This window comes from Molossus molossus, unplaced genomic scaffold, assembly GCF_014108415.1.
Source record: "Molossus molossus isolate mMolMol1 unplaced genomic scaffold, mMolMol1.p scaffold_m16_p_20, whole genome shotgun sequence".
NCBI lineage: Eukaryota > Metazoa > Chordata > Mammalia > Chiroptera > Molossidae > Molossus > Molossus molossus.
Window position 1 is genome coordinate 52622464 of NW_023425356.1, and position 20454 is coordinate 52642917.

General features: G+C 55.9%; 2 protein-coding genes across 2 annotated transcripts in view; one reads left to right on the forward strand and one right to left on the reverse strand.

The window, feature by feature from the left end:
- Positions 1-179: 179 nt before the first annotated feature.
- On the reverse strand, positions 180-13587 carry MGST3 (microsomal glutathione S-transferase 3). Its single transcript, XM_036272652.1, has 6 exons — positions 13497-13587; positions 3574-3697; positions 2662-2735; positions 1888-1945; positions 1074-1146; positions 180-430 (listed from the first exon to the last, which is right to left on the reverse strand). The coding sequence occupies exons 2-6, from the start codon at positions 3688-3690 to the stop codon at positions 294-296; spliced, it is 459 nt and encodes a 152-aa protein (XP_036128545.1). The 5' UTR covers positions 3691-3697; positions 13497-13587; the 3' UTR covers positions 180-293.
- The window catches only part of RXRG (retinoid X receptor gamma), a 110162-nt gene continuing 102443 nt past the window's right edge, over positions 12736-20454 (forward strand). The window contains exon 1 of the mRNA XM_036272650.1: positions 12736-12932. The gene's annotated coding sequence lies outside the window, so the exon portion shown is untranslated. The remainder of the gene's footprint in view (positions 12933-20454) is intronic.

The following is a 20454-nucleotide window of genomic DNA, read 5'->3' on the forward strand; positions in this document are numbered from 1 at the left end:
GAGAGCTGTGAAAACTGGTGCTCGTGCACCTGTCGCCACAGTGAGGCGCTCTCCAACCTCCCAAAGCAAGTCTGCCCGGCTTGGGGGGGTGGCGCCCCGTCCCGTGGCCTCCCGGCGCATAGGAGCAGGCCAGCCTGTTAGGTGGGAGACTCCACAGAAAGTACGTCACATGGTGAGGGTTACGTATGAGGCGGATGCCAGATAAATTTTATTATATTTAGAAAAAAAAAAGTAACTGGAAATAAAAGTGAGCGACTCAAGATGAACGACAGTTTTTAAAGCCCCGTCGCCCCTCAGTGGCAGCACTTGGCCCCGCCGCCCAGGCCGGGTCTAATCCAGCCGAGATGCTGGAAGGCAGAGCACACGGTCGTGCCCATCAAGCCCAGGAGAGCGATGGAGCCCAGGGCTCCCCGGCTGCGCTTGCTGGGTTCTGGAAGAGAAGGGGGAGAGGCGTCACCAGGGCGGCTCCCGGAGGACGGCGCCGGCCGCGTCCCTGAGCTCGTCAAGGCGTCGGGTGTGCGTCAGACCGTCTGGTCCGAAGACGTCAACCCACTTGAAGCAACATCATTGTCGCAGTTGGATTGCTTGGACCTCAGAAACTTACAGGCTAATAACTGGAGCCCCTGTGCCCCGGGACTTGGCAGCAGATGTAAGTATAGCAAAAAGTGCCCTTTCTCCTGTCAGCCCACTGGTGACAGCCGTGGTGGGGGCAGGGCCACGGGTCACACTGCCGGGCTCACAGTCCCCACCTAGTAGCTCTGTGGGCGAGAGCCTTCCTCTTTCTAAGCCTCAGTTTCTCCACCTACAGAACAGGACAGGATCATCTGCATCGTTAAATTGGTGGAAGGCTTGAAACAGCAACGCGAAACGTTCTTAGAACAGCAGCGGACACACAGAAAATGCTCCATAAAGGTACGTTTTGTTACTATTCAAAGGTTAGTAAAAACGAAGAGGATAACAGACCTTCTCCCTAAACATGGTTACACCCCCTTGCCTTCGAGCCCTGCTAAGAGGGAAAACGTGGCAGCGTAAGGCTTGCACTGGGTTCCCCTGGCAGGTGTCGGCGCCCTTACCTCCCGTGTAGTAGCCATAGGCATAGAGAACGCGTCCAATGATCCAGGCCAAGCCCAAGCCCGAAGCTACTCGCTGAAAAACATGGGGCCACGTTAGTGTTTGCATTCGCGGAACAGGCCGTCGGCACTCACATCTAGGGTTGACGGCACAATGTTCAGCACAATGTTCGTCATTCCAGGCCTGGGGCTGGGAGTCCCTAGCTCTTCTGGGTCACGCGCTGGTGCCCAGCTCTTGGGCAGCGGGTGCAGACCGAAGGCTACGAGGGCGGAGCACCGAAGTGGACCTGCTGCGCTCCGGTCAGAACCCAGTTAAGGGGACACTTTCTGTCCAAGGCAGGGCCAAGTGATCAGTGTCGGGAAACTGGCTGTATTTACACAGGCTACAGCACAGACCAGCCCCATGGCCCACGGGGCAACAGTGCCTGAGGCCCACCCACCTCCGAACGGACCACGTCATACACTCAGGTGACTACGAGTCAGGTGCCTGAAACCAGGAGTCTGCCTGGTTGCTTCACCTCGGCAACCTCAGGGGACCAGTGAGTGTCTGTTGCACAAATGAATGAATATCCAAAGGAAAAAAATGCTTATGGACATGAGCCTTCTAGCGTCAGATCCGGGTTCAAATTCTGACTCTTCGACCCTCCAGCTCTTTGACCTTGAGAAAGTTACACAGTGTCCACGATGTTCCCCTAACCTGTAAAAAGGGAACGTCTACCCACTTTCAAGGACTCAAGTAACTACTTGACATTCTTTTCTATACACCGGTGCCTAAATGAAATACATCGTATCCCTGGTGAAGGGCGGGATAACTCACCGGGTGGTACACACCTCCCACAGCCAGGAAGAACAAGAAGGGAGGGTACACTTCCAACCTGCAAGAGACAGGAGGACACTTTGTGAAGAAGTGCCCTGTGCAAGTATGTTTACATAAAACTGAACGCTCTTACGCCAGCGGACCGCGGGGGAAGACCTGCCCCTGACCCGGACTTCCCTGCCGAGCTTGGAGCCCCCGGGCTGGGAGGCTCAAGGTCACTCAGAGGGGACACGCTACCCGTGCTGTGGAGGGCGGGATAGCACGAGAGGCAGCCTTGGAAAGAGGGCCCAAATCCCACCATCGAATGTGCTTCTTCTTACTGACCATTCAATCTGCCCATTTCTAGGTTTTTTAAATGATACTTATATATATTTGTGTGTGTGTATGGAAGCTTATCATATATGTATATACATACACACACACACACACACATGATATATGTGTTTTTATTGATTTTTTTTTTGAAGAGAAGGAGGATGGGAGAGACAGAAAAATCCATGTGTGAGAGAAACATCGACGGGCTGCCTCCTGTGCGCCCCCTACTGGAGGTCGAGCCTGCAACCCAGGCAGGTGCCCTGACCGGGAATCGAAAGGGGACCTCTCAGTCCCTGGGACAACGCTCAGTTCACTGAGCCACGCCAGCCGGGCTCGAATGATACTGTAAACGAGAGCCCAGCATCGCCACCCCCACTGTTACAGACAGGGCACTCGCGCGCGGGGTGCTGGCTCAGGTACCCCCTCCACAGGGTCTGGGTGCGCAGGGCCCACACTCACGTGTTCTGGTGGGCTCGCTGGATGCAGTTGAAGAGGTGCCCGTTTTCAGGGTCCATGCTGTACATGGTGGGGTACTGTGGACACACAGGGCTTGCTGTCAGACGGTCAAAGCGGTTACCATGAACCTGGAAGCTGATCCACCCCCAGCCCCTTCCAGTGTGCCCTTGATCAGGGTCAGCGGAAGCGCTGCAGCCACCAGGCTGGGTGCTCAGAGGCAGGTTCAGTCTGTGAACGTCCAGGGACGAGGGCAGAGGCAGCTCATGCCGACACCCCAGGGAGGCAGCGCCTTCCCTGCCCAGCGCCAAGCCGTGTATGAGTTCCCTTACCGGGAACAGAAACTGAATGTGTAGGAGTTTTAACAGATATGTCCATTAAAAAAAACAACTCAGTATGAAAACTTCCAAACAAGCTCTGGTTAGGGAGTCTGACTAGAAGCTGCTAAACAGAAACAGACACCTGGAACCACTGGCCAGAGACAGGCAGCCCTGGTCTGTCCTCGGGCCAGGATCAGCGGAGGCACCTGGCAGGCCTCCCGTCCCAGGTCCCAGCCGGCTCTCCGAGGCAGCCCGCATCCCCGTGGAAACGGCAAACCGCCCCAGGAGGCCACACCAGGAAACAGCACCGCCCTGAACGCTCCTTAGAAAATCACACCCTTCCCGGCAGCAGCCCTGGCCAGAGGCAGGCAGTTCTCACGTCTGCGCACGTGGCCCTCCTGCTGAAGAGTCTGACTCCGGGTGGAAGCTGCTCCCAGCGGGGCCCTGCGTTCCTCGCCTCCCCCCTGCCAGGCAGGGGCAGAGCTCCTGACAGGTCCCTCCCGAAGCTGCCCCTCCACGCACTGGCCAGCCCCACCCCTCCCTCCGGGCCAGGAGACACGTTCTCGGCCGGGCACCCACGGCACCAGTGCCCACTCACCTCCACCTTGTACTTCTTGCGGGCCTTGGCGACGTTGATGGCTAGGTGAGTGACCAGGATGAAGCTGGCGGCCCCGGTCAGAACCACGAACCCATACTCCTTGGAGAGCACGGCCATCTCGGCTCTGGGGAGAGACGGCAGGTGAGGCCAGCCCCGTGGCGCGCCCGGCCGGAGCCACACACGGGCAGGTCAGGGCCGAGTCAAGGATGCTTCGAGGGGCTGCTGGAGACACTGCTGTACATCACGCAACAGACTCAGCTGTTCACAGAAAGTTCCCGCGCTTATCGCTCGTTCTATGTTGAGCCCGGGGTCTTTGCATCGACCCTACGTTTATGAGCTGTAGCCAAGGTCTGCTCCCGAGGGGCATCGCCCGCCCCCTCTCCGGGATGGGGACGCGGTGGAAAGGGCCGTCTCCATGACTCAGCACGGGCGCCACCTCCTGGTCACACCTGCCGCCGCCCAGTGTGGCCCGGAGGGCGAGGAGACAGCTGCCCGCCCACCCCATGCTCTTCCAGAACAGGCCCGTTTCAAAGTGTGGACAGTCAGCTCAGTAGTTATGAGAACACACACAGGGGCTGAATTCCAAACACCTCTTGGAACAGGAGTGACCGGGCTCTGGAATTGAACACATTCGTGCTGCCGGGACATGCAAGAGGAGGCTGGCTCAGGGCTCAAAACAACCTTTATCCTTTGCTGAAGGTTTTCCTAGCACCTTTCCTTCCTGCAGGCCAAGTGCAGGCGTGGGACGTGGGACGTGGGACGTGGGACGTGGGACGGGAGGCGCTCGGCTCCCTCCCGCGGCCACACCCGGCTCTGCCAGCCCAGGCCTGAAGATAACCCCGGGCACAGGCCCCAGCAGCTGATAAGCGGCACTGTGGGTGGCACACCACTGCTCTGTGTCACCAGCAACCCTTTCACCCACCCACCAGATAAGGTCCTTGCAGCAGGAACTCTGCCCTGGACTCTGCCTTCCACCTGGGCCGGGCCGCAGCCCACTCCAAAGCCTGCTGCAGCTCGGCGGTCACTGTGGTGCGGCCTGCTTTGTGACTCGCTGGTTACCCCTCAAGCAGCGTTTAAGGACAGACAGTAAAAGTTACAGTTTGGCCCTGGCCGGTTTGGCTCAGCGGTTAGAGCATCGGCCTGCGGTCCAGAGAGACCCGGGTTCGGTTCCTGCTAAGGGCATGTACCTCGGTTGCAGTTTGTCCCCGGCCCTGGCTGGTCGTGGGGGAGGCAGCCACTCGATTGTGTCCCTTTCACGTCGGTGTTTCTCTCTCTTCCTCTCTCTCCCTCCCACTCTATCTGAACAAAAAATGGAAAAATGTCCTCGGTTGAGAATAAAAAAATAAATTAAAAGGTACAGTTTGTATAAATAAAAGTGCATTTAGGTACATACAGGGCGGGGCCAAAGCAGGTTAATGGTTGTGTGGAAAGTGATACAGTAATAAATAACAATACAAGAACAAACAATGCCTTTGTGTACTCCCAGCTGTAACCGTTGGCCCACCCTGCCCGAGGTATCGGGTCTGCACTATTACCCCAGCCAGGGGAGGGGCAAGATAAAGCCCCCCGAGCAGCCTGGCAATAGGTTGGCAACCCTCCCGACATTCTTCGTACTTCCGGCTCATGAATTCCGCGGGAGTCTATCTGGTTCAAAGACATTCAGCACCAGTTGTAACAGCAAACCCAGACCGCAGTGTCCAAGCCAGCAGGAGCAGATCCAGGCACCCATAACACACAGTACTGGTAACGATGGAAACCGGGACCGCAGACACCACAGGTGTGAAGACAGGGTTCACGAAGGTAAAAAGTCATGGGAGATGCCCCACAGTCTTAGTTTTCTCAGTAACAGAAAAAAATTAAAGAAAATATCAAAATCCTAAGCCGTAAGAAATCTAATTACTTCTAGATGGCAGAAATAAGGTTTTCCTTTGCACTTCCTTTAAAAAAAGTTTTTTCTTTATTGGTTTTAGAGAGAGAGGAAAGGAGAGGGAGAAACATCAATGAGAGAGAAGATGGACTGGCCGCCTCCTGCACGCCCCCCACTGGGGATCGGGCCCACAGCCTGGGCATGAACCAGCGACCTCTTGGTGCAGGGTTGACGCTCAACCACTGGCCACACGGGCCGGGCCCATTGCACTTTCTGTAATTTCCAAAAGGAGCAGACATGTACCCAAACAGTTACATGAAAATGGTCCCACAGTCGGGGCCGAGCTGACGGGAACAGGCTTTGGTGGGAGCAGACGCAGGCTGGACTTCTGGCTGGAGCCGTGACGCCCACTCTGGGGTCACCAGGCAGCTCTGGAGTGAGAACACAGCTGGGGAATCAGTGTCTGGGTCAGAGCCCAGCTCTCACGCCTCCTGGCTGTGTCCTGGGGAAGACTGGTCAGCGGCTTCCAGCAGCCTGCTCCCCATTTATTAAATGGAGAGAACAATGGTGCCCACCCTGCCCTGGCTGGTTCGGCTCAGTGGTGGGAGCACTGGCCACGGACCAGAGAGTCTCGGGTTCGATTCTGGTCAAGGCACGTGCCTCGGTTGCAGTTCGGTCCTGGCCCTGGTCAGGGTCATGCGGGAGGCAGCCCGTCAGTCTCCCTCTCTCTCTCTCTCTCTCTCTCTCTCTCTCTCTCTCTCTCTCTCCCTTCCTCCCTCCGTCCCTCCCTCCCACTCTAGCTGAAGATAAATGGAAACATGTCCTTGGGTGAGGATTTGAGAAAATACTAAGAACAGCACCCACCCCACCCCTATGGTCGTGGGGGTTAAGTGGAGGCGCGTCTGTGGCCCCCGCTGTGATGCCCGGTGCATAATGAGCACCCAGAAAATGCCATCTGTCGGGTTATGTTATACACAGCGCTGTTCTGTCGATGGTCTTTGCCCCAATTCAGTCATAAAAGGGGATTCTGAATAAATGGCCCTGGCTGTACATTTAACAGTGTGGTCGTCGCTGTTATCATCCCCACTTTACAGACGAGGAAACCGAGGCAGAGGAGCTCGGGAACTTGTCTAAGGCCCCACAGCCAGAGAGAGCAGGAGCCTGCGCGTAGGCAGACTGGGCCTGCGTCCCGCTCGGCGTGGCTGCACCGGGCTGCTGGGGTCGCTCCTGCCCAGGAGTGAAGTCACCCCCTCCCCAGCTGGGACACCTCCACAGAGCTCCTCCAGGACGGGGGGACAGAGCCAGGCGAGGCGAGCAGGGCCAGGATACGTGGGGTACTTTGCACACAGGGCCACGTCCCCTGGGAAGTTTATTCCTTCCCTGCGAGTCTGGACGCCTTGTCTTTCTCTTCCTTCCTAGCTCGCCGGGCTGAACCAACCCATGCTGCCCAGACGTGGCCGGAGGGGGCGTCCTTCCTGTCCCTGTCCGAGAGGGGCGGTCAGTCTCTGTCAGAAACAGGTGTGCGCTGTGGGTATCTCCTGAGACTACGGTAAGAAACCTATTTATTTCTATGGTTTCTACAACAGCAACACCTTGATTTGTAACTTAATTAATGGAAGTACGGATTCCTGCCAAACACGACTTTCCGAGGGCACCAGGCCGGGAGGGGGTGGGACGCAGGGCAGCAGACAAGCCCGGGCCTGGGTGGGTTTGTGGGAGGCAGGAGCGCAGCGGTGCCCTGGTGCCCGGTGCCCAGCGGGCCTGGCGTCTGGGGCCGGGCGGGGCAGGAGCCCTGGGACGGCGTCTCCTGTGCAGCCAGCGAGGAGACGGGCGGGTTTTCGGGGAGCTGCCCGAGGCAGCCCTGCAGAGCCTCACTTTGGAAGCCATCAGACTTGGACTCCAGGTGAGTCTCAGCCCTGGAAGCCACGCTCCGCTCCAGGGCCAAGTGACCACAGCAGCACGCGACCCGGCTCAGGTCCGGGCCCCTGGGAACCGTCAACCACCCGCAGGAAGCGTGGCAGCCCCGCCCCCGTCCTGCTCTGGCCGCCACCTGCCTTATTGCACTGGGGCAGGGGTTTTAGCTGCACAGGCATCGCCCAGAAAACGCCGTGGCCTGTCCACCCAGAGTTCCCGCGGTCCAGCTCTCCGCCGCTGCCTCGGGTCCTCCGCTGCCCGCAGACCTTCCCGCAGCAGCCAACACCGCACCCAGCCCAGGCGGGCTCGACGGACCCGCCTCAAACGACGTACGTGTGCTTCCTGAGCCCTGCAAGTTACACCGGATCTGGTACTAACGCGAAGTCAATCAGATGTTTTAAGGGAGAGAGGATGCCGCCTGTCAGCGCCCCCCTTGCCCGCAGACAGACAGACACAAGGCAGCTGGGACAGTGGTACTTCTAGTGCAAGACTGTTCTCCAGTTGGACTGCCAACTGTCAGAGTCTTTTTAAAACAATTTTTTTTCTTTATTGATTTTAGAGAGAGAGGAAGGGAAAGGAAGAGAGAGAAACATTGATGAGAGAGAACACTGACTGGCCGCCTCCTGCACGCCCCCCAGTGGGGATCAGGCCCACAACCTGGACATGTGTCCTGACCGGGAATCGAACCAGCGACCTCTTGGTGCAGGGCTGACGCTCAGCCACTGAGCCACAGCGGCCAGACACACACAGTGCCTTTTCAGGGCACCAGGAGTGAGAACAATAAAGCACTCACAGGCTGACCGGGAGCCGCCCCCCAGGGTTTCACGAGAACCCCGATTCGGCTGCCTACGCTATTAATCCAGTCCTTCAGATACAGCTCCTGCTGCACAGCAGGGCAAGAACCCACATTTCATGAGCACCACGAGGATGGTCACGTGGAGGGCTGGTCCGGTCATCCCAGTGGACTTCCCGGGGCCCCCACACTGCGAGGCGGTGGTGCTGGGTCCACTTCACCAGCGAAAGCACCCCGGGTGGCTGCCCAGCCTGGGCTCTGCCCCCAGGCATCTGCAGAGGAACAGGGCAGCTGAGCCCCGAGCCCGTGGGGAGCTCGTGGAGACCCTGAGGAGCCGGGGGGAAAGCTGCACAGGGTGATTCCATTTCCACGACGAGAGGGGGGCCCGCGGCCTTCTGTGGGTCCACCTGACAGTCTCCAACGCCAACTTGGTCACTTCAGCGTCACACACGCGATGACTCTGTCACCAGTGTCCTTGTTTAGGTGCCAGGGGGACGAGATGTGTGTGTGGCAACACTTCCGGTGACAGCCGGACGGGAGAAGGAGACGGAGGCTTAGGAGAAGGAACAATAACCCGGGGGGGGCCACAACTGCACTGATGTCCACAGGCACTTCTCCAAGGGGCAAAGATGGTGAGCCGGGTGAATGGGCACCCGGCCCCTATTTCTCTTGATTACTGACTCATGCGGCCGACAGCAGGGGCAGGTCACATGTGGGTCTTTTCGGGCACCTCGATTCTTCAAGTCCTTGTTGGGGTTGCTGGCGGAGCATAACTCCAAGTCAGGAGGATGGAAGATCTGTCCTTTTTATTTTATTTTTTAAAACATATATATATATATTTTTTCTTTTTCTTTATTGATTTTAGAGAGAGAGGAAGGGAGAGGGAGAGAGAGATGGAAACATCGATAAGAGAAAACATCAAGTGGCCTTCTCCTGTGTGCCCCCCACTGGGGATCCGGCCCACAACCTGGGCATGTGCCCTGACCGGGAATTGAACTGGCGACCTCTCGGTGCAGAGTCGACGCTCAACCACTGAGCCACACTGGCCGGGCAGGGTCTATCCCTTCTAGAGATAACTGAGCATAATCTAAATATATTCAGCGTCACAGTGAAATAGCCACTGCTCGGCCACATAAAACACTCAGGCTTCACGTGCCGTCCCAGTTCCCGCCCTGTGGAGAACTGTGAGTTCTCCCCCCTGGGGGCGGGGCCCGAAGGACCGGCCAGACGCTCAGTCCGGTGGCTTGTTCCTGGCGGCGGGTCTGCAGGGACTGTTAACACCGACATGCAGATGCCCTGCCGCCTGCTCTCCGGAGTGTGGCTTCGTGTGAAAAGGCACTAGACACACGTGCCGACTAGAACCAAGAGTCCCCAGGAAAGCTGGTCACTCAGCTCCCCAGGGATGTCAGAATAGGAGATTTGTAGCCAGATGCACAAATCAGACCTCCTTCGCCGGAGCGAGGACACTTTCTCAACAGATTCTTGGCACAAAGCCTCCATGGGTAAGAGTTCCCTGACATGGTGACACCTCACTTAGAAGCCCTGGGTCATTCTGCACTACCTGGAGCTCAGCCTCCCGGAGACGTGATCCCAGAGACAGGAGGAGGAGATTCCCCATGATCTGAAGGCAGGGGGAGGACGGAGAGAATCCACAGGGCACAGAACAAAAGACAAATCTCAACGATTCCTTCAACGGGCTGATTTGTTCAAGTTGCTGCCGGACAAGCCATTCACCTCCATGGAGTGGCTCTCTGGCGCCCACACCTGCCACCTTCCTCAGCACTGCTGAGTGGCTCCCTCCCCGACGGGCCCCTGCTAAGCGCCGTGTTCCACGGGAGGGCAGGGCCACAGTGGTGACCCAGACTGAGAGAGGACACGGTCCAGTGGAGGCACAGAGCCATGATGACTGTACTTGTGGGAGAAAGAGAAAGGAGACGGGTTCGAGATGGTGATACACAGCAGAGGAAGAGCGATGGAAGAAATCACTTGTTATCCACACTACTTATTATCAGCACATGTTATTTACTTCATGGCAAACACTGTTCTAAGGAGTTCACCACTATTAACTCATCAAACCCCTCCGAGCATTCCTATGATACATTACTTCCATTTTGCAGAGGAGGAACAAGCATCAGAGAGGTTAAGTCATCTGCCCAGAGTCACACAGCTCCACGGAGACAGCCTGGGTTCACACCGCCAGGCAGTCTGGTTGCAGAGTGCTCTCAGCCCCTGGCTATCTTGCCTGTCAAGGAGGCTGGAGCTACCTTTGACCACACCCCACCTCTTCTGAAACTCGTCCGCCTCCTCACACCCTCTCCTGAGCAAAGGAGCAAGAACAGAAGCTAATCATTAACTCCAAATCTGTGAATCATTAAAACCCGAGATCCTTCTAAATGGAAGGAAAAAACACACAGAACCACTAGTCTGGCAAACGAGGAGAGATTACAGGAAGGAAGACCACCCTCCAATCTCTCAGGTGTCCGGCTTTGCAAGGAGCCGGGCAGCACAGAAACCGACACTTTGTTTTTAGAAAACGATTTCCCATAACCTGTGCCTTAACTGGCATTACACAGGAGGGTCACAGGGAAACAAAACTCTGATTTCCAGCCCTGGCCAGTTTGGCTCAGCGGTTAGAGCGTCGGTCTGCGGTCCGGAGAGACCCGGGTTCGGTTCCCGCTAAGGGCACGTACCTTGGTTGCGGTTTGTCCCCGGCCCTGGTTGGGTCGTGTGGGTGGCAGCCACTCGATGTGTCCCTTTCACGTCGATGTTTCTCTCTCTCTCTCTGTTCCTCTCTCTCCCTCCCACTCTACCTGAACAAAATATCAAAAAATGTCCTCGGGTGAGGACTAAAAAAACAAACAAACAAACAAAACTCTGATTTCCAGAAAAGGAAAACAAATCTCGAATGAATCACACTGACACCACTTGGGTTTTCCATCACAAGAAACTCGGGCAGACAGCAGTTAATTCCTAGCAGCTGCTGGGCCCCTGCTAGGGTACCAGCGATTCTGAACCAAGGAACCACGGCTGGCTGCTGCCTGGGACAGGGGTCTAAGTCTCCATGCCGATCTGTACCAATCACTCACATTTCCTAGGCTGGAGGAAAAAACAGTATCACTTATTTTTAAAAGCTAACTGCCCTGGCTGGTGTGGCTCAGTTGGTTGAACATCCTCTGTGCACCAAGAGGTCACTGGTTTAATTCCCATTCATGGCACGTTCCCAGGGTAGGGGCTCAATCCCCAGTAGGGGGCGTGCAGAAGGCAGCCAACTGGTGTTTCTCCCTCTCCCTTCCTCTCTAAAATCAATAAAAATATTAAAATAAATAAAAATTTAAAAAGCCGAACTCCTTAAAGGTATTTGCACATGTATGTGGAAGGTAGTACCACTGTCCTGTCTTCTCACTGCGTTTCTCCCACAAAGGTAGTCAGGTGGACACTGTCAGAGACTGTGGAAAACGCAGGAATTCCATTTTACAGCAGCCACCTGCCTGATAACTGCTCAATTCTGTTCCCAGGAGGGTGGCATGCTCATGAGGAGTAGCAATGATTCCGTTGCAAAAGCTGCAGCAGCTATATTCTTTAAAACAAATATTGCTTTGCAAATGAGAAATGGTTCTGGTCAGATGTGGTTGGCAATGGTGTTCTGAATATGGATTCAGAATATTTAAATATATAGAGAACCGTCTACTTAAATGCAGCTGGCGATGAGGAGGCACTGAATTACTTTTTGACATATTGATCGGGCGTTCATTTCATTCCAGAGGGTTCCGGGGGCTTCTCAGCATTTCTCTGGAGAAAGGGGGAAAGCCCTTCTTCCAAGTCTGCTCAGTCTATTTGCTGCCCTCCCATCGCAGATTCCTTTTCACCTGTCTCCTTGGGGGGGGGGGTTCTCAATGTGGGCAGACCGCCCTTCTCTGGTTTTGCTCCTTCAGGTGAGGAAGCCCCTGGCCTGCAGTTCCTATGGCTGCCCAGTGTCTACCAGCGTCTCTGTTTTATATATAGTAACATGGGCTCAGGGGGAGAAAAAGGTGCTTGACAGAGTTTTCTATTTCAGTAACACTGTGTCAGGAGGGAAGATAAACAGAACAACTTCCCAGGGGCGAAAAGTCTTTGTTTGGATTTAGATGTTAGTTTTATTTAACTCCGTTACATTGAACTCCTGGGAGGATACACATTCTTGATCCTCCCACTTAGATACCAGTGAACTGAATTCACTGAACTGAATTCACTGAACTGAATTCATTGAACTAAGTAAAACATAGCCTGTAACTCGGACCAATCCCCTTGGGTGCCTCCCAACACTGCAGGCTGGCCGTGACCGCCGGAGTGGGAGCTCCCACGAGAAGCCGGCTCCGGCCCCCAGGCACAGAGGGCGCTGAACCCTGCGGCAGTCCCGCGTGACCACCACTAGGTCCCCAGCACATCTGCAGAGCAGTAAGTGGCCTTCATCCAGGGCTCCCCTTCTCCAGTTTAGGGACTGAAGCCCCGGCCCCACCCTCTTTCCTACCCCCGCCCCCCCGCCCCCGGCTCTGCTTTCCCTTGACCTCCTTTCCCACACTTGTCCCCTAAGCTACAATGTAGCTCGTAACCTCGTGACTCCCGAGCAAAGTATTCGCAGAAGCCGCAACTCGGCGATGAGTCACCATGGAGTCTCCAGCCCCTTCCAGCGCCCAGTGCGGCGGCCCCGGGGCTCCCCGCAGCGACTCCAGATAAAGAGAAGTTCCCAGAAATCCCAGGCAGAACCGAAAACGAAGATCCCGCCTCGTCCCCTGCTCTAAGGCAAAGGTAGGAAATGCCCCCGCGGACAGGTTCCCCTGCAAACCGACAGACGTTTCTGCGGGGCAGGAGGAAAACCAACACGATTCCCGGGAGGCTCCCGGAGGAGCCCCGGCAACACAGCCGCCTCCGCAGCGGGCGCGCCGCTCCAGGCCGCCTCACACCCGCCGTTAGCGGGGCCTGCCCTGCCCGCCGGCCCGCAGTGCCGCTCGCCCACGCCCTGCACCAGGGCTGCAGCTGGCAAGGTCGGGCGGGCTCGGGAGACACGCCCAGGGACCGGAGGCGAGGGAAGGAAGGGGCTTGGGAAGGGATGACCTTGAGACTCTCCCTGACTTACAGGTGGACGGCCGGGGCCCGCTTGGACGCTGCCAGCCCACTCCATCCTGGGGAGGGGCAGGGCAGGCGGAGGGCAGAGGTGATGGGAAGGTAGAAGGAAGTTTGCAGACACGAAGGGGCAGAGAGGGCGAGTCTCTGTTCAGCGCAGGATGGCGGAGACGAGCGGTGCTTAGCGCGGGGGCTGAAGTGCCCGCGAAGGCCGGCGCGCCTCGCTTGCCCGCAGGTGGGTGCACTCACCTGTATCGCCTCCGAAGGGGCTGGTGCAGACGGCAACTGCGCAGCTAAGTGTAGGTGCAGTGCCCAGGCCTCGGGCGGGGCGGGGCTCGAGAAGGCCCCGCCCCGGCCGCGGGAGGCCACGCCCCCACGGCGAGGCGTCGGGCGCCGCGGCCGCTCCGAGCCAGCTCTAGGCTCCTGGTTGTGAGCGGGAGGCTGGGATTTCTTGCTCCACTGACTTACCCCGTGCACTTCCACGTTTACTGGTCGGGTCCCTTCCGCAAATGCCTGGGTAGCCGCCTTTCTAAAGTGACATCGCCCGCGCACGCCGCCCAGGTTGGGTTTGCAGAACGGTCGCACGTGGGTAATTTGTCCCCGGCACGGCCACCGTAGCCTGAGTCCCGGCGCTCAGCGGCGCGCCACGCGCAGGCTTGCAGGGCGCGTGCGCGGAAGTAGGCGCGCGGTGGGTGGGTGGCGTGGGTGCGGCGTGGGTGGGGTGTCTCAGGCGGTGCGCTCGCCGATAGAAGGGATTTTGGGGGGGTTAGGTAGTCACTGTTGCCGGGAGCCTGCGCTCGCTCCTGCCGCCGACACCCCGCCCCCCGTCGACACCTCGCCGCCTGCCGCTGACGGCCCCGCCCCCGCCGACGGCCCCGCCCCTGCCGCCGACACCCCGCCCCCTGCCGCTGACAGCCCCGCCCCCGCTGACGGCCCCGCCCCCGCCGGCGGCCCCGCCCCCTGTCGTCACCCGGCCGGGCTCGGAGATGTTGCCCGTGCGTTTGAGCGGCTCCGGGCGCTCTGCGCTCACGCTCCACTGCTTAGGTACAAGACGCCCTTCCATGTTTCCCGAGCGTGTTGGGCACCAAGGGCTTGTTTTCGTTGAGCGTGGGAAGGAGGACAGTAGGAAAGCATTCTGCCTCGTGGCAGCAGTTTTCCTTGTGCTGCTCCAGGCCGGCGGTGTGTCCGTGCGCCCCTCACCCCACCCCAATGCACAGCGTGAAACCTGATCGCCCGCGTGTTGGTCTTGGGAGGTGGGCCTTTGGGAGGTGGAGTCACGAGGGTGGAGCCCCCAGGAATGAGGTTGGCGCCCAGATAAGAGCCCTCAGAGAGCTCCCTTGGCCGAGACTGCAGCCCGAGTTGGAGGAAGCGGGCTGTCATCAGACACGACATCTGCTGGCACCTGGACCTTGGCCTTCCCAGCCTCCAGCGCTTCTAGAGCCAGGGTCTCCGTGTGAGCCACCAGCCCTTGGAGCTCGTGCTGCAGTCGGGAGGGAGGCACTCGCCACTGTTCCATGGAAGAAAAGGCAGCCCGAGGTGATGGGAGGAGGGACCGAAGAATCAGGAGCCCAATTCGGGCCTCTCCTTCCCCAGTTTTCCCTGTTTGACCACAGAAAAGGACTTAACTACTCAGGACCTTCTTTTAATTTGTTTATTATAGAAGTTTTGGAGAACACAGAGGCTTTTCTAGCCACTCCATTAAACACTGCAACTTTCTCCTTTAGGCACTTATTTTCTCCCGTCCTCGCTTTGTTTTGTACCATCTGACATATTGGATTACAGTAATTTGTTTATGATCCGCTCTCCCCCTGCCCCATGTAAGTTGCATGGAGGTGGTGATATTGTCTATTGGATGCTGCATCCCTAGGGTTTTAAAAAGCCTGGCATACGGGTGGCGCTCGATATTATTTGTTACATGAATGCATGAAAGAACAGTTCCTGTTGCCTAGCCATTTGGGACCCCCCTGGAATCCTCCAGCTAATCACTGACTCTGAGAGCCCTCAGCCTTCCAAGAAGCATCCTCTTCAGCAGGGTGGCCAGAGTCAGGGTCTGATGCACGCGGAACCACTGTACATATTCAGGAAAGGACATCATGGAAGTCGGAACCTCAGCTAGACACTGGGCATCACTCCCGTCCTCCACCCCTTGGGCCTGGGCTCAGCCCTGCAGAGGGACTCCGGAATAGCCCTTTATTCAGCCTGTGATTCTGGGGGAAATGATACAACCTCCCTGAGACTGGGCTTTTTATCTGCAGAATTAGTCTATTAACATGTAGTTGTTGCCTGTTGCACCACAGTAGGCACTTAATAAATATTGTTATTATTACTCTTGTCGATGGCCCCTCCACACAGTCCCCTTTCTAGTCCCTCTGCCCTAGTTGAGGACTGAAGTCTCCTCTGACCTGGACGATTAAAATCACGTTGTAACGGCCTTCTCTTTCAAAATTTATCACCTGAACCATCCCAGTTCCCTTTCTGAAACAGACCTTGTTTGATGACCAACTGGTGCTTTTAGGAGGAAGCCCAGACTCTCAAACATGGCATTGCACGATCTTTAACATTCTAGCCTCAGACTGCCTTCCCAGAATCCTCTCACTTAACATTAACTTAGTAATTATTATTATTTTAATCCTCACCTGAGGACATGCTTAGAGAGAGAGAGAAACTTCGGTTACCTTCCATATGTACCTGGACCAGGGATTGAACCCAAAACCCAGGTATGTGCCCTGACGGGGAATTGAACCAGCAACCTTCCGGTGTACAGGATGATGCTCCAATCAACCGAGCCACCTGGCCAGGGCGATACTGTGAATATTGACAGTCAGATTGCCCTCTGCAGGAGCCCATCAGGTTGTATTTCTGCAGCTGTCCACCGGAGCCCCATCCCCCATCTTCAAAAGGCTGGAAGGTTCACCAGCCTCATAGGTGTTTCATTTCATTTCATTTCATTTTTTTAACTTTTTTTCCTTTATTGATTTTAGAGAGAGGAAAGGAGAGGGAGAGAGATAGAAACATCGATGAGAGAGAACATCGACTGGCTGCCTCCTGCACGCCTCCACAATCTGGGCATGTGCCCTGGCCGGGAATTGAACCAGCGACCTCTTGGTGTACCGGTTGACGCTCAACCACTGAGCCACGCTGGCTGGGCAGGTGTTTCATTTTTGGTTTGATTTGCCCTTATCTAATTATAAGTTTTACGATTTAGTCATTTGTATTTAATGGCTGAAACTTCTTGTCTTTGAAAACTGCTCGTTCTTACCTTTTGCCTGTTTCCATATTAGATTGTCATTTTACCTTCTTATAGAAGCATTTTGTATATTAAGAAAGTTTTTGCTGCTCTGTATGTTGTCAATCCTTTTTTCATTTGACACTGGTCTTTGGATTTTAACTTTTTATTTTTATTTGTTTTCTTGTTAATCCTCCCCTGAGGATATTTTCCCATTGATTTGTAGAGAGAATGGAAGGTTGGGGGTCAGGGGATGTTAATGTGAGACAGAAACATCGATTGGTTGCCTCCCGCACGACCTCAGCCAGGCCAGGGATTGAACCTGCGACTCAGGTACATGCCCTTGCCCAGGAATCGAACCTGAGACCCTTCGGTCCTCCATTCCTTGGGCTGACGTTCTAACCACTTAGCAATCCGGCCAGGATGGAGTTTGTTTAACTTTTATTCTAGAGAGAAAAAATTGTGCTTTCAAATTGGGCAGTTTTTTATTCTTCTTTGGAAAGTTTTTTCTACCTTCATTCATGTCCTTTTTGAAATGTTATAGTTTAGTTTATATTTAACTCCTTGATGCCTGTTAAATCTTTTTTTTTCTCATCTTCACCCAAGGACACTTTTTGCATTCATCTTCAGATAGAGCGAGAGGGAGAGAGGGAGGAAGAGAGAGAGAAACGTCCTTGTCAGAGAGACACATAGACTGGCTGCCACCTACACGACCCCAACCAGGGCCAGGGACCAAGCTGAAACCAAGGTACATGCCCTTGACTGGAATCGAACCAGCTGCTGTCTGGGCCATAGGCTGATGCCCTAACCACTGAGCAACACCAGCCAGGGCTGTTAATTCTTTCGATGATTTGTATTTAAGCCTTTGAGGCAGCACACTGAGGGGGCGTTAGGCATCAAGCTTCCCCACCCCCACTAGTGTATCCCTGAATTCGTGTTTCTCTTTTAAGCGTCACCTCACTGTGAACTAAAATGCCACTTGTATTTGGGTCTGTTTTTATGATTCTCCATTGATTCAATGTGTTTTTTTTTCTCCAGTATAAAACCGGTTTTAAATTTTGCTCATGCCTGAGTATTACTAAGCAAAAACATTACTTTTTTCCTTACCCCAAAGCCAGAGCCTCACAAAACACACAGAATGCAGGCCCTTGGCACGCCTGAGCAAGGTTCTGTGGGAGAAGGGTTAAGGTGTGCCCGCCTGGCACCGAGCGCAGCAGCTGGACGTGCCAGGGTGCAAACACTGCGTGTTCTGTGGTGCCTCACTGGGAAGAAATGCTCTCTATCTGCACGTGAAATCGCAAGTTCAGCAGCCAGTGTGCATTAGGGTCATATCCTGGGGCAAAGTCTGATTTCATTCAGCATGGTAGTGGACCTAGTGACTGGGTGGTTAGCCTGCGGAGGGAAGTAGTCCCGGTGTAACCAGGCTGGAGGCACCCGGTTTATAACCCCCAGGGGCGGAGGTGGACCTATTTCAGGTGGAAAGGAGAAAGGGTGTGGTCAAACCTGGGCTATCTTTACCCTCCAGAAATGGCTCCATTGTTGGGAAAGAATAAACCCCTTTAACTAACATGATTGTTTCATCTGTACTCTTTGGATGGCACCCCACCCCTCTCTGAGCGCGAACATTTTCATTCATGCCGTCCATTCGGGCACAGGGGACCAGCCCCCAGCCCCCGCCCCCCCCAGTCCTGCTCTCCTGGAGCAAGTACTGAACCCCCAGCGACAGCTGGCTTTTCTGGTGGGGGCTCCTCACCTCCAGTAGCAAGTGTTTGCTACTTCTGGGGGTCAGTTTCTGGCATCGATTCTTGACTCTATACTGTGACAGTTGGCTTTCATCACCCTCTCCGCACCCTCTCCATTTTTAGTTAAAGAACCTTCCCGTCTTCTTCCACGGCCACTCGTGTCCTGTCAGACCACTGGCTCAGGTCCCCATTTCCCCTTTGCACTTGACACATGGCCCTCCTCAGGCCTCCGTCACCTGTGCATCTCTCTGCTGTGTCAGACCACAGCAGGAGGATGGAGACCAGCTGCCCTCTGCTCTGGAAGCATGCCTAACTCTCCAGGGGTTTGCCAGGGGCTATTACAGACCCTTATGAGGGCCTCTGCCACGGTCTGAGCATCAGGGGCCCCGCTGAGGCGTCAGGATCTCAGGTGACAAACACAGCGCCCCCAGGAGCAGGTGACAGCTGCTTCTCCACTGAACCGAGTTCTCAGCAGGTGGCTTTGCTGGGCCCCTTGCTGGGCCTAGGACCTTCCTGGAAACTCAGCCAGGGTGGGTTTGCAGGTCCTGGGCATCCCCCACCCTGCTGGGTGCTGTGTGACTCGGGCCTGATCCTGCTTCTGTCTCCTCCCCATGGCTGGTGCCTTGGCTTCACCAATGAGCCTCCTTCTGTGGCTTGCCCAGGCTCTGGGCCACAGATCTTCTGACCTCTGTCCCCAGGGCTCTGCGCTTGGCCTTAAGATCCATTTTGGATGTGCCCAGGCCCTCCCAGTGCTCACATGGGTTGTGGTCTCATTGCAGGAGGCTCTGCCCTGCTCACTGTATGTCACGCCCGTGCAGGGAGGTATGACGAGCAGAACCCAGGTGATCCTGGTGACACTGGGCTGTTGTCCATGTCATGGAAGACCCGAGTATGGAGCAGGTGGCTAGTTGGAGAGCAGCCCGATGGGCAGGTGATTGATGGATCCTACCTGGTGCTGCTCCTCAGAATGTGAACGTGTGAGGTCCTGAGCTGAAAGTGGGGGGCACCCAGTGGGTGCCCAAGGGGAGCTCCCAGTCAGTCACCCCTCCTTTGCAGGGGCAGCATGGCTGCCCTGGAGGCCATGGTGAGGCCTCCCGAGAGGTGTGAAGGGTCAGAGAGTGTTGCTTTCATAGGGCCAGAGGTGGCCACACTGCCTCGACAGGCTTACAGTTCAGGAGGCCAGGGTAATGCCCCCACGGGTGGTAATGCCCCCACGGGTGTGCCCGTGCAGGGCAGGTGGGGAACTCTCCTGATCTGTGAATCCCCAACTCTCTCCAGACTCCAGACTCCGTCCCTCGGGTGGTGAAACCCCAAGTGTTGCAAAACCAGTTTTCAGGAACCTCCCTCCAGGCCCATCCGGAATGGGGAGTGGCGGGGCTCACAGGTCCGCAGGTGGCTCAGACTGCCTCTGGGGGCGCTGGAGGGACTTTCTGAATCCACGCCTCTCTGCCTCACCCATAAATGTACTTGAAAACACAGCCAAGAATTTCCAAAAACATTTTTTTTTAATCCTTACCCAAGGATATTTTTCCGTTTATCTTCAGACAGAGTCGGGGAGAGAGAGAGAGAGAAACATTGATGTGAGAGAGACACATCGATTGGCTGCCTCCTGCACAACCCCAACCAGGCCGGGGACGAACCGCAACCGAGGTATGTGCCCTCGGCCAGAATTGAACCCAGGACTCTCTGGTGTGCAAGCCGATGCTCTAACCACTGAGCAAACTGGCCAGGGCCCAAAACATTCTTTACGATGCCGGTTGGAGGACCTCAAAAGGACAGGCGGCGTGGCATAGAGAAGGAACTGGAATAAAAGACAGTCGGGTGCCCGGCAAGACTGTCAAGGGACACCGGTGTCTGCAGGCACCCGACCCAGCTCCTAGAGGTGGCTTCATAACTTTCATGGTCACACCATGTGGACAAGGGGATGGCAGGCTGCTTTCAGGACAAATGACCCGAGCGTGCATGTCGACGCCACTCTGACGGCTTTGTCTGCTCCTGACCCCAACCTCGCAGGCCTGTGAACGCTCCTGGCGGAGGCAGCACAGTGAAACAGCCAGGCTGGGCTTTCCCAGCTCCTCTGGCCACGTGCTCACAGTGAGAGGTCCATCTTCACATCACGCCCAGTGTACGTGCTCGAACAAATGCACGTACCCACGGGGATTCCAGGGAGTTGCTCCAGGCTGTGCCAGTCCCCAGAGGGCAGAGCTTGGTCCGGACTGGGTGGCCGAGGAGATGAGAT